The sequence below is a fragment of the Phalaenopsis equestris genome, unplaced genomic scaffold (genome assembly GCF_001263595.1).
Source record: "Phalaenopsis equestris unplaced genomic scaffold, ASM126359v1 Scaffold200668, whole genome shotgun sequence".
Classification (NCBI taxonomy): Eukaryota; Viridiplantae; Streptophyta; class Magnoliopsida; order Asparagales; family Orchidaceae; genus Phalaenopsis; species Phalaenopsis equestris.
The window spans coordinates 468,703-481,363 of record NW_018220479.1 but is presented as its reverse complement, the minus strand read 5'-3'; the positions used below and the strand labels follow the sequence as shown (position 1 = coordinate 481,363).

Here is a 12,661-nt window from a genome sequence, read left to right as displayed (position 1 = left end):
ATTTGATGTGTGTATGTGACGAAAAAGTCATGACGAATGTTTTCCTAAGGCTTGGAGTCCTATTGGGAACTTTTTCCCTGAGTCTTCACAAAATAGCCCATAGCCGCTCTTTCGTAAGACGATGGTCTTGTGCCATAAATGCAGGACATCAAAGAAAAATAGGAAGTGGTTAGAATTTCTAAAAGGGTGTCTCAATTCTAGTTTTCTAGGACGGTCAATAGGAACTCCTAGAGCTAGATCCTAGGCTCCTAAGGAGGAGAAGAGAAGACCTCACAAAAATGAGGTCAACAGATACAAACCTGTAATTTCACCAATTGATTAGAAGAGAGAGTTGAGAGCAGAGACAAAAGAGCCAGTTGATCGCGAGAAGTATCAGAGGTTGGTAGGTCAGCTCATCTATCTAAGTCACACTCGTCCCGACATATCATTTGCAATAAGTGTGGTGAGTCGCTGCATGCATGATCCGAGGAAGGGTTACATAGCTACAGTATATCAGATTCCGGAATACCAGAAGCATGCACCAAGGAAGAGGTTGATTTCGCAAGAATGGCCATGTAAGAGTTGAGGGATTTTGTGACTTTGACTTGGCGAGTTGTATGGATGACAGGAGGTCCACATCTGGATACTGCATGTTCGTAGGGACAACTTGGTCTCTTAGGGAGCAAGAAAAAGTCAATAGTAGCGAGGTCAACAACAGAGGCAGAGTATAGGACCATGGCTTTTGGAGTTGCTCAGATGATGTGGTCGAGAGCCTTGTTGGTAGACCTCGAGATAGACCAAGGAGATCAAATGAAGTTGTGGTGTGATAACAAATCAGCAATTAGCATTGCCAACAACTTGGTGCAACATGATAAAACCAAACATGTGAAGATTGATAAGTTCTTCATCAAGGAAAAGCAGAATAACGGACTACTACAGCTAAGTCATGCAGCCACTGGAGAGCAAGTGGCTGACCGCCTTACCAAAGGACTTATCTCATTAGATTTATCTAGGTTATGTGACAAGATGGGCTTAGTGGATATCTTTTGCCCATCTTGAAGAGAAGTGTTGAGATTTATATCTAATGTAGGGTCTTATTTGTAAATAGAAGAAGTCTATGGATTTATTCATAAATATTGCAAGGCTCTATGTAAGCCCAAGTCATTAATGAAATTGGTATCTTTTTCAAGCAATCAATTCTTTAAAGATGAATAGAGGTTAATAAAAAAAATTGTGAAGAATGTGTTTAACGGCTTAGGCAATACACATCAGGAACTAATAGAAAAGGAACACTCGTAAAATTGACATAAAAGAGTTTTTTAAGGCTAATAACGATGATGATGATGATTACTATTTTAAATTTCATCAAGAACATTTTCTAAAGGAACACTAACAGTTATTTATGACATGCAAGTGGATTAATTTCCTCAAATTGAAAAGTTTGTACTTGCACATTGGTAACAAACAGCAGCTGATGTTGGTTAATATGGATTTGATGAAGAGCCTGCTATTCAGAGCCTTACCTTCTTGGTGGCTGCAAGTTCAGCTTCCAATGTTGCCACACGGTTCACAGCAGATTTGAGCAATTCCTCCTCTGGAGATGGCTCAGGCTTCTTGCTGAGAACAATTACCTTTTCCTCTAGCTCCCTAAGGCGCTTCATGACCACAGAAAATTCCATCAAGGAAACAGTGGGCTTGGCCTCCACGCTCTGGCTCTTTTCCACTGAATTGGAGTAGCAGGCATCCTTTTCATCCATAATCTTCTTCCGGAGGTTCTTGGACATCTTGGCCACGGTGACAACTCCCATGACAAAGGCCATGACTCCAGTTAAGATACTACCATGCAGCTTGTCATTCTTGCAATTATTGGCAATGTCATACAAACCTGCATAAAATTATAATTCAGGGATCCACTGCTACCTTCTTTTATGCATTTAACTTATGCTTCCATTAAAATTCATCACCATCATCATTACAGTCAGCATTTTCATCCCATCAGCAGAAGCTATTACAAGAGAGGAATGATTCCATGCAACTAGCCGGCTAACAAGAAATTACACGGAATAAAATTCAAATAAAAAGAAACAGATAATTGTTTACTACGAAATAAAAAAAATATTAAAGCCTGTTTGACAGTTTGAATCAAAGAATTCGTAAAAAGCTAATCTTGAAACACATTTTTAAGAATAATCGTATCATTGCACCAAGTTATTGTTGGAAGACTCAAACTTCTCACTAATAAAAAAAATTAGTGTGGAAGAAAGATTTATGAAGAACTTAAGAGATACCTTTAGAACTGGCAACCTTGTAATGTGACACTTCCTTGTTCCAGTTGTCATCCACAGTCTTGTCAACCATTGGGACATCAAAGGAAGGACACTTTTCCTGAATAATTTGGGCAATAAATTCAAGGAAAAAATAAATGCAACTCTAATTTTCATTGTAAAATCAGGGCTACCAAGCTGAAGCATTTAATGCCTGTAATGAAATAAAGCAATCAAACAGAACATAAAGTTTCCTCCCAATCAAAGCGAAAAAAAATAAGGAGCTAATGCAAAACATGCTTTCTTTGTGTACTACCCCAAGCTCTTGAAAATAAAGTGCATTTATTTCTTGACAAATTAAAATTGATCAAGATGAGAGAAATGAAACCGAGCATGGATTTTCACTCAACGAAGAGATGAAAGTCTGCTGTTGTAAACGAAATAAAATGGAAAGATAGTCCCTTTAAATAAATATTGCTCTTGTCAGTAACCATTTCAGTACCTTCATCTGATCGTAACTATCTTTCTCCTCCCGAACAGGTGACAGAGGTGGGTGCTCAATAATCCTCCGGAAAATTTGAGGGGAATTCACATCTTCGGCGGGAGTGACAGTCCCACTAGAAAATGAATCATGCCTCTTTACAACGATAACAAAGAGAAGTATTAATTAGTCCATGATGTATATTTGTCGACTGTTTATCAATTTTTTTAATCAAAATGAAGGATATTACTCCAGTATTATGGTTGCTACCTTTTGGTAGATGATCTCATCCTCAAATATCATCTTCTCATCAGTGCTGGAAGCATAGCTTGACTTTAATGACTTGGCCTCACCACTTTGAATAATCTTCAAACAATGCAAAGACAAGTCAGGCCTCAATGTGCGTCTTTATTTTATCATGAAATAATATTAAATAAAAAAATAACGACCTTCAAAATTTCAGAATCCTTCCACGGGCCTTTATCAGAACGAAGACAACCTCCCTCATTGGCGCATTTACATGTACCACCAAGGAATTCTGGCAATTCACTGTTAACAATGCACAATAGTAGAATCAATAACACTTGTACGTGTAACATATTATCATGATAAGATTCCCTCTTTCATAATTCAAGGTTGTATGAATGATTTAAATGTCATTCACATTCCAGGCCTACCTAGAATCGATTACTTCAAGGAGTTTGCTCTGGTACTTGTTGCCAAGAACCTGGTGTGGAAATCAAAACTGATGCATTTGCATTCTTGTACCAAAGAATATAAAATATAATAGAAAAATTTGTTAGCTCACGTGAATCTTTGAAGTAGTTTTCGGGTCAAGGAATCCCTTGACCGTGTTCCATAAGAGCCTGAATCCGTGGCCAGCATTGATGATGAACATGCTGTTCAAGGTCTGAACACACACAAGAAAAAAAAAGTTAGTTTTATGTAATTATAAAAACATTACCAACATACTAAAACTATTAGGAGTGAATCATTTTAACCTCTGGATAATTATCACCATCTATCTTCTGAAGACGACCGATTAGCTCTCTTGCTGTCTTGTTGAAATTCTTGACTCCCTGTATGCAAAATTTACCAATCATCGTATTGCGAAGACACTGGAAGAGAGCTATAGGCAAACCTATGCATATCCATGTTTGTTTGACAAAACCAGAAACAATGGCGTACCACTCCTTGCACATCAAGAATAGTAGTGCTTTGATCAATGTGACATTTTGCAGCAATAGAACAAGCTGGGAACTTGACGGCGAAGATCCTCTCAAACTCCCTTACGTGATAGCTGATATACCGATCCAAGGTTGTGACTTGCATCATTTTGTTAGTATCGATCTGCCCAAGCTTTTCAAAATAAATAGGTCTGCCTTCCTTGTCAACACCATGATGACATTGTGGGTAGTACTCCAAGACTTTATCAATCTCCTTGTACTCGAAATCCTTCATAACATAAAGAGAATAAGAAAAATACATAACTTAGAGATTTTTTTACTTCTTTTTACAATGAAAATAAGAAACAAAAGGGTAACTACAAATTACTAAAAGAAGTTAATAGTAGTTTTCAGAATAAAGCAGAATCATATTATTGATATGAAAAGTGGGTATAAATACTCTTACAAGAATCTTAGAATAAAAAAGACAAAAAAAAGAAATAAGATGAAGAGAAAGATAGAAAACCTATATCTCCAATTAATTAATTCATAATAATTACTTAGAGATAAATGAAACGATATAAAATAAGAAAGCCTAAAATAAAAAAAAGAAATAAATCTAATCCAAGGAAATAAATTTAAAATAGTAAAGGAAATAAATCTGATCCAAGGAAATAAATCTAATCCTCATAACTCCTAATAAGAATAAATTATTTCCTAATATAACTTCTAATAATCCCCCTCAAATTGAAATATAGTTGACAACCATGTTCGAGATGAATTTGAAAATATTAAACTATGGCTGAAGAAAATTCTTTATGAGGCAGAACTTGAAGTCTTCACCTTGTACTTAGTAATCAACCCCAAGATCATTTAGGAAAATTTTAGTTGACTGCAGTTTCTAAAGTGTCTGTAGGTAGATGAAAGGCACTTACAGATAATGTTGCAGGAAAGTTTGTAGGGAAGTAAACAACCTATAGGAAAAGTTGACGTTTAGTGTACTGTAGTTGTCTTTGAATGCAGTTTTTGTAGTGTATGTAGGTAGGCAAAAGACTTCTACAGGCAATGTTGCAGCGAAATTTGCAGAGAAGCAGACAACCTACAAACAAAACTGTAGGATATGGCATGTAGGTAATGAAAGGAACACCTGCAGGGAAAGTTACAGGCTATGACCTACAGAAAAAAGAACCCGTACAGGAAAATTGTAAGGTATGACCTAGGGTACGACCTAAGAAAGGGCTAGTATCAGGAAAATGTTGTGGAGGAGGGTTTGCTGCAAGAAAAGTTGCAGGGTATGGCCTGAGGTATGGCCTTAGAAAGGGTCTATAGCAGGGAAAAGGTCCGGAGGAGGGTCCGCTGCAGAAAAAGGTCCGGAGGAAGATCTGCTGAGTTTCTCTCCAGTTGAGGCTACTTGCTCCATTAAACCATTTATTATCTGGGTATGACTAGGAATTAAATTTTCTAGGTTACTCAAAGAAACCAAGAAGTTGAAGTTGTCAATGTTTGAATAAGAAATATCCAAAAATTTCAAGCAGCCTGATTGGAGACTTGAAAAAATAAGTCGCTCTAGTAACAATCAATATTGACAAAGGAATAGTAGCATTGTTGTCTCCTTCAACTATAAAATGGATAGCGTAATTACTCATGTTATAAACAAGCAATAGAAAGATAAGGTAATCTGGTTACTTTGGTCCAAGCTATATTCAAAAAACACAACATAGGGAATCTTTCAACGGTAGTAGCACCAATGTTGGAAATTTCTGCCCCATAAATCCAAGTGCTCAAGCAAAGTCAGCACCTATAATGATGATAGTGTCTTATCAGTGACAGGAATCCCCCCCAGATCCAACAAACGGAGATTTACAAAGGAAGAGAAACAGAGCACTCCATCAACAGTCAATCTTGTTTCTGACACACATAGCTTCTCCAAACTTGAAATGGACAATAAATTCTTAATGCCATCATCTGAGATACTTGAGCATCTTGACATGTCCTGTTCATTTAGGCTGTTGTGTCCTCTGAAGTCAAACCTTTCGACAGAAAGCTCTAAAACTTCAAGGATGGATAGGAAAAAGAAGTGATGGCTATGTAGACGTCTAAGGAGAGCATTAGAGAGCTGAGAAGGAAGGCGCTCGAGGGTTCTCCACTGCCTCTGCCAATTCTCGACACTCTCGCTGCTTGCAGTTGCGGCTTCAATCTAGAGATCCACTTGACCTTCGCCCATTTCCATTTTCTCTTGCCTTTCTCTTCTAATTCTTCTGCATCCCCGACCAAGGGGCAGATCTAATGAGTTTTCATTGCTACGATCTTTTTGAAGATCCGCAACTGTAAGCAGGAAGACACATTTGTCCTTACTGCAGGAGTATGAGAATTGAAGAAATCTTCAAATGAGCCTGCAAACAGGCTTGCAGTTATAGCTCTGCAAGGGAAATGAAAGAAAAAAAAAATACTTGATACAATCTTGCAAGAACCAAGAAGGAAGACTGCAGTGAGTTCTCACGAGAAGTCCTACAGGTGAGCTTTCACAGGTGATAGACCTCACGGGGAGGCCTATAAGGAGAGATGGCCGGCAGGAGGGAAACTGGCAGCTGAAAAAATTGCAAGGGAAGGAGCCGGCAGGGGAAAGGCGGCAGAATGAAGTTCCTACAGCAGGAAGGGCTGCAGGAGGTAATTCCATCAGCGGGAAAGGCTGCAGGAGGAAATTTCGGCGGCAAGGTTTTCAGGGGGAGAAAGTTTTCGGTGAAAACTGAAAAGAGAAGGTGGAGGAAGGGCCCTGCAGGACAGCAAAGATTGCCGACTACAGGGAATAAGAAGTTTCCAACAACATGAGACTTTAGGGTTTGTTTCAAAGCACTGATACAAAGTTGGTTTTGAGAATTAAACAAAATTATATTATTCATATAAAAATGGGCATAAATACCCTTACATGAATCCTAGAATAAGAAAGACAAGAATAAATAAATAACATGAAAGGAAAGATATAACACCTATATCTCTAATTAATCAATTCATAAAAATTACTTGAATATAAAGAAAACGATATAAAATAAGAAAAGAAATAAATGCAATCCAAGAAAATAAATCTAAAATAGAAAAAGAAATAAATCCAATTCAAGGAAATAAATCTAAACCTCATAACTTCTAACAGGAATAAATTATTTCTTAATATAAATTTTAACAAGTACTAAATAATTTGTATGAGCTGTATGATCATTTTGATTGTTTTTTTAATCATGGATTTCTCTTTTAACCTAACTTCAACTACCATTATTTTTCATAACTGTGATTGCATGATTAACAGTGAAGTAGCAAGTCATGGAACTAACGTGAAGATAGAAATAAAAACCTTAGTTACATATCCATAAATAAAGCTTTATACCATGAGGGAAAATCATTACCTCAAGGATTGTGTCAGCACCAAATTCTTTCCTCCATTGAAGCATATCAGACCACATTTGCTTTGTCTTCTCGATATCAAACTTCCTGGCCTTCAGAAATCTGCACTATATGTAATGATAACAAACCATAAAGTTCAAGTACTCATTTAATGCTGACCAAAAGAAACGCTTTTCACTTAATGATAATAGGTCTCCTTAGGTTGAAAATGCACCTCTAAGCTTGAGGGGGAAAAAAAAGCCTTGCATTATAGAACACATTTGAAATAATGAAAAATATGATAAATATGATGCAAACTTTGATGTTATGCCAAATCTATAATCAGTAATATGTAAATAAAAATACTAAGAACACATATCATATCTTGTCTAGGATTAACCTGAGCATCATATGATAGTCATCATGTCTTGAGGGAAGAAGCTCCTCTAATATAAGTGTCTGTCTAAAGGCATCCACAATTTGCATCTCCTCAGCATCGCGGTCATCCTCTATGGATACAGATATGACCCGGTTACTTCTCCTACCCTTTTTATTCATTGACCGCCTGAATCTGCTTGAGTTATTTATTCCCTTCTTCCTGAAAGATCCGAGTTTTGATTCTTCAAGTCCTTTATTCTCCTCCATGATATCAAGACCTGCATACAAGGAAAATTTACATTGTCATTTACAAAGAGCTCTCAAAGTAAGTTCACCATTCAAAGCAAGATGATCATTACCATGCAAAATGATCAGTACTTAATTTATCTAGTAATGATAATAATCTGCTTACAACAAGAACTATTTATGGGATATAAAAATGGTTCCCATCTTTGCTTTACACTAGGTGAGCAGCGTTAAGAAAGGATTATGCTTACAAGAGGCAAATTATGCACAAAACAAAGCCCAAAATAAAAATTTCACCCATCCACAAGGATCTCATATTCCTAGAGAACGATAGAGAAAGAGAGCTCTCGAGTATGGTTTATTTAAATAGGCTTTCTAATAGATTGTCGTTGCAATAGCTTTTTTGATATAGAATATAGATGATATGCTTTTATGCTCAATAGATTGGCTTGGAGGATGACAACAAGATCGACCAAGATTTCCTTAGTACCATGGCTGAGAGCCTTTGTTAAAAGAGATTTTATAGATTGAGATTGTAAATGGCAAAAAGCATTATGCTTTATTAAAAGCATCAAGAAGTGTCAAAAGCTCAAATACAAACCATTGGGGAATAAATTATGCTTTAGTTATAACAATGATATAATGTTTCCATCATAATCAGGCCAACCACCTGACCAAAATATACATGCTACTTTCTTATTTCAGTAGAAAGTTGAGATATTTTTCTAATAACCTATCCCATATATATATATATATATATATATATAATTAGGAGAGCATTGTAAAACACTATCTCAAAAGATATAAATATTACTTTATAATAATTTTAATTACTTAAATAAAGAATTTCATTCAATATTTGATGGGTTTCTGCATTTTAAATCAACAAATATTTCCCCTAAATAACCCAAAAGTTAGATAAGGTTTAGATTAATATAAGTTAGTTTATTACCTTTCTTTAAGAGCAAGCCCCTATAGTTAATTATATCTTAAGAGATAAAAATATTTTAAGAAAAATCACGATTAAGATTGGGGTTATGTCTTCATGAATTTCAAAGTTTAGGCTTTGCAATTAATTATGTGTTCAAAAGTGACATTTCTTTTTGAAATCCAAAGGAAAAAAGAGTGTGAAGTGTCAAGGATACCGGAAGCTCAATGACACTTCTATTGTTTGGCTTTATCAACTTTAAATTTGAAGAAATTTTAACATTTGAATTAACATTTTATTAGAATGTTATAACTCATATCCCAACACTGTCATTGTCGGGTTCCCAGCCTCAGAAGTGAAAAGTAGAGGCTTGCGTTAGATAGTCGACAGTCAGCATAAAATTTGTCAAAAAATCATGCCAGTAGTCTTTTTTTATCATTGCGTAAATGTTAGGGCGTCCCCTGGAAGCAGTGCGCTGATTTTTAATATTTAAATTGCTTGTGCTCCTCAAGTAGGTTTCGATATAGGTTCTAAAGATATATTCAAATGAACTAAAGGAAAATTAGAGGAGGAAACTTCAAATGAATTAATTGAATTATCTTTTGGCTACTACTCTCCATATGTTCAAAAACTTGTTCAGCGTAGTTTAGCGCCTAATCAGCTATCAAAAGAAAGGTTACAGAGTCAGTCGATAATGCAGAATGTTAACTCAAAAGAAGATGTTGAATTCGACGTTGAAGGGTCGGTCAATGATGTGGAATTTTACTTGGTTATTACTAGCGAACTGAAAGAAGAGTGCCTTGAAGCAGAAGAAAACTTAGAAGAATCTCAGGTAGAGAATGCTCCGACAGAGTTTGAAGAGGAGATCAAGTCAACAGTTGATAAATTAAGGAAGCTCAATCTAGGGACTGAAGATGACCCTAGACCCACTTTCATCAGCTCATTATTATACGACAGAGAATTCCCAAGCCTAATTAAGTTGTTATCAGAGTTCAAAGATTGTTTTGCATGGAGCTATGACAAAATGTCATGATTGTCTCCAAAGGTTGCAGTTCACAGACTTGGGGTGGATTAGAGCATGACCCCGGACAAACAGGCTCCTAGAATGATGCGCCTCGAAATTGAGTAACAAGTTATCATTGAAGTCAAGAAACTAATAGAGGCTAACTTCGTAAGAGAAGAGCAATATCTGATGTGGTTAGCCAACATTGTACCAGTCAAAAAGAACGGTCAAATCCGGATCTGCGTCAATTTCAGAGATTTGAATAAAGCATGCCCGAAAGACGAATTCCCGTTGTCGATTCCGGAACTGATGGTAGATATTGCATCGTTGTATGAAATTTTCTCTTTCATAGACGGATCATCTGGATACAACCAGATCAAGATGGCACCAGAAGATGCAACACTTATAGCTTTCAGAACGACAATCGAAATCTATTGCTACACAGTGATTGTGTTTGTACTGAAGTATGCCGGATCAACTTACCAGCGGGCCATGACGAGAATTTTTAATGATCTCATCCACAACCAAGTTGAGTGCTATGTGGATGATTTAAAATATTATAAGTGTTTATACTCCTCAAGTAGATTTTGATATAGGTTCTAAAGATAAATTCTGGAATGACTTAAAATACTTAATACAAATGATGCCTCTTGAAAAAAAATTTTTATTAAGGAAATTTAAATGCACATGTCGATAGAGTGATAGAAAATTTCAGAAATATTCATGGTGACTACGGTTTTGGAGTGATTAATGAAAAAAGTAGAGTCATATTAAATTTTCTTTTGCGTATGATTTTGTTATTGTTAATATTATATTCAAGAAAAGAGATGAACATATTATTACCTATAAGAATGACTAATAAAACACAAATTGAATAATTTCTTATAAAAAGAAGAGATCATCGAGAATGTAAAAATTGTAAGGTCATTCCAAGTGAGAATTACTCAACATCGATTTTTAATTCTAGATTTTAAGATGAATAGTTTTAAAATAAAGAATACTAGGAATCATCATCATAGAATTAGATGAGGGTACCTAAAAGACGCAAATAAAATTATTTTTACAGAAAAATTCAAGAATTCAAGATTTGGAATGTTCATGAAGAAGCAAATTTTATGTGGGATAAAGTAATAAATATGTGGGATAAAGTAATAAACATTATTAAATAAGTGGCAAAAGATGTACTTGGAGAATAAAAAAAAAAATTATATAAATAAAAATAGTTTGTGATGGAATAATAATGTGTAAGAAATATAAAATATAAGAAGTTATGAGTAACAGCTTAGAAAACTGAAAAAATATCAAATGAACCGTAGGGTGTCTAAGAGAACAATCTATGACGCTAAAATTTCTGTTTTGGTAATCTTTATAATATATTAGATACAAAGGAGGGTGAAAAATATATGAATAAACTAGCAAAACAAAGAAAAAAGAAAATTAGATTTTACTCGAGTAAAGTCAATTAATGATGAAAATCAAAAGTACTTTTCTTTAAACAAAGATATTCAACATAGGTAGATGAATTATTTTGATAAACTTTTTAATAATGTTTTTGAAAATATGATTGAACTTAGTGATCTTAATACCGTTAATAATAATAAAATTTTTCATTTTTACCGTCGCATTAGTAAAAAAGAGGTTAAGGAGGCTTAAAAAGAAAACCAAGGGTAGAAAGCCTATAGGACCAGATGATATCCCAATTGAAGTGTGGAAATATATAAAAGATTTGGGAGTTTCATGGCTTACTAAACCCTTTAAAATTATTTTAAGAACTAAAACGACGTTTAAGGAGTGGAGGAAGAGTATTTTGATTCCATTTTTAAGAATAAAGGGGATGCACAAGAGTGTGCAAATTATAGAGGAATTAAGTTGATGTGTCATACTTTAAAATTATGGGAGAGGGTAATTGAACATAGATTAAGACGCATTACAAAGATTTCTCATAATTAATTTGGATTTATGTCGGATAGGTCTACCATGGAAGCTATACATTTATTGAGAGGTTTGATGGAGAGAAGTTCAAAGATAATAAGGAAGATGTAAATATGATTTGTATTGATTAAGAAAAAGCTTACAATAAGGTTCCAAGATATCCTTTGGAGAGTTACAAAAATCTGCATATATACATTTAAATTTAAGTTCTATATAAGTGTAAGCATAAAAGATTACGAAATATGCACACATGTATTTATATTTAGGTATTATGCATATAAACAAGTAAAGATTAAGAAAAAACCATAAACACATATATATATTTAGATATTACACATTGAAACATATAATGATTTAGGAAATAGCAAACTTATATTTAAAATTAGGTATTATACATATAAACATATAATTTTCAAGGAAAACACTAAACCTATATTTGAAATTAGGTATGATAAATATAAGCACATAAAGAACGAGAAAATCTGCACATATGCATTTAGATTTAAGTGGTATATAAGTGTAAGCATACAAATTCGAGAAAATCAGCAACTATATTTAGAATTTAAGTATTATATATGTAAATACATAGAATTAAGAAAACTTGGAATCACACGTTTGGAATTCAGATATTAGATATGTAAATATTTAAATATTTGGAAACACATCAAATATACATTTGAAATTTATTTATTAGATATGCCAATGGTTAAGGATTAAGAAAAATTGGAAAAATTATATTTGAATTTAGGTGTCACATATATAAGTGCTTAAGGATGACAAAGAACAACACACACATATGCATTTGGATATTACATTAATAAGCTCATAAGGATTTAGGAAATTGCATATATACATTTGTTTAGAGATAAGAGTATAATGAAACCAAACCAAAATATGTATATATATATA

The 12,661-nt window shown here is 34.4% G+C and overlaps 1 protein-coding gene across 3 annotated transcripts in view; it reads right to left on the bottom strand.

Moving 5' to 3' along the window:
• Window positions 1-12,661, bottom strand: part of LOC110035901 (phosphatidylinositol/phosphatidylcholine transfer protein SFH12-like) — a 24,136-nt gene that overhangs the window by 9,929 nt on the left and 1,546 nt on the right. For 2 of the 3 annotated variants that reach the window (XM_020740228.1, XM_020740227.1), the window contains exons 2-12: window positions 7,666-7,921; window positions 7,289-7,388; window positions 3,913-4,179; window positions 3,726-3,803; window positions 3,533-3,634; window positions 3,402-3,451; window positions 3,174-3,273; window positions 2,995-3,090; window positions 2,746-2,880; window positions 2,268-2,364; window positions 1,503-1,864 (exon numbers count right to left, since the gene is read on the bottom strand). In XM_020740228.1, the coding sequence (XP_020595887.1) occupies window positions 1,503-1,864; window positions 2,268-2,364; window positions 2,746-2,880; window positions 2,995-3,090; window positions 3,174-3,273; window positions 3,402-3,451; window positions 3,533-3,634; window positions 3,726-3,803; window positions 3,913-4,179; window positions 7,289-7,388; window positions 7,666-7,921 (1,643 nt within the window). Of the gene's footprint in view, window positions 1-1,502; window positions 1,865-2,267; window positions 2,365-2,745; window positions 2,881-2,994; window positions 3,091-3,173; window positions 3,274-3,401; window positions 3,452-3,532; window positions 3,635-3,725; window positions 3,804-3,912; window positions 4,180-6,390; window positions 6,720-7,288; window positions 7,389-7,665; window positions 7,922-12,661 lie in introns of those variants that run through there. The other variant, XM_020740229.1, reaches the window with a different exon arrangement.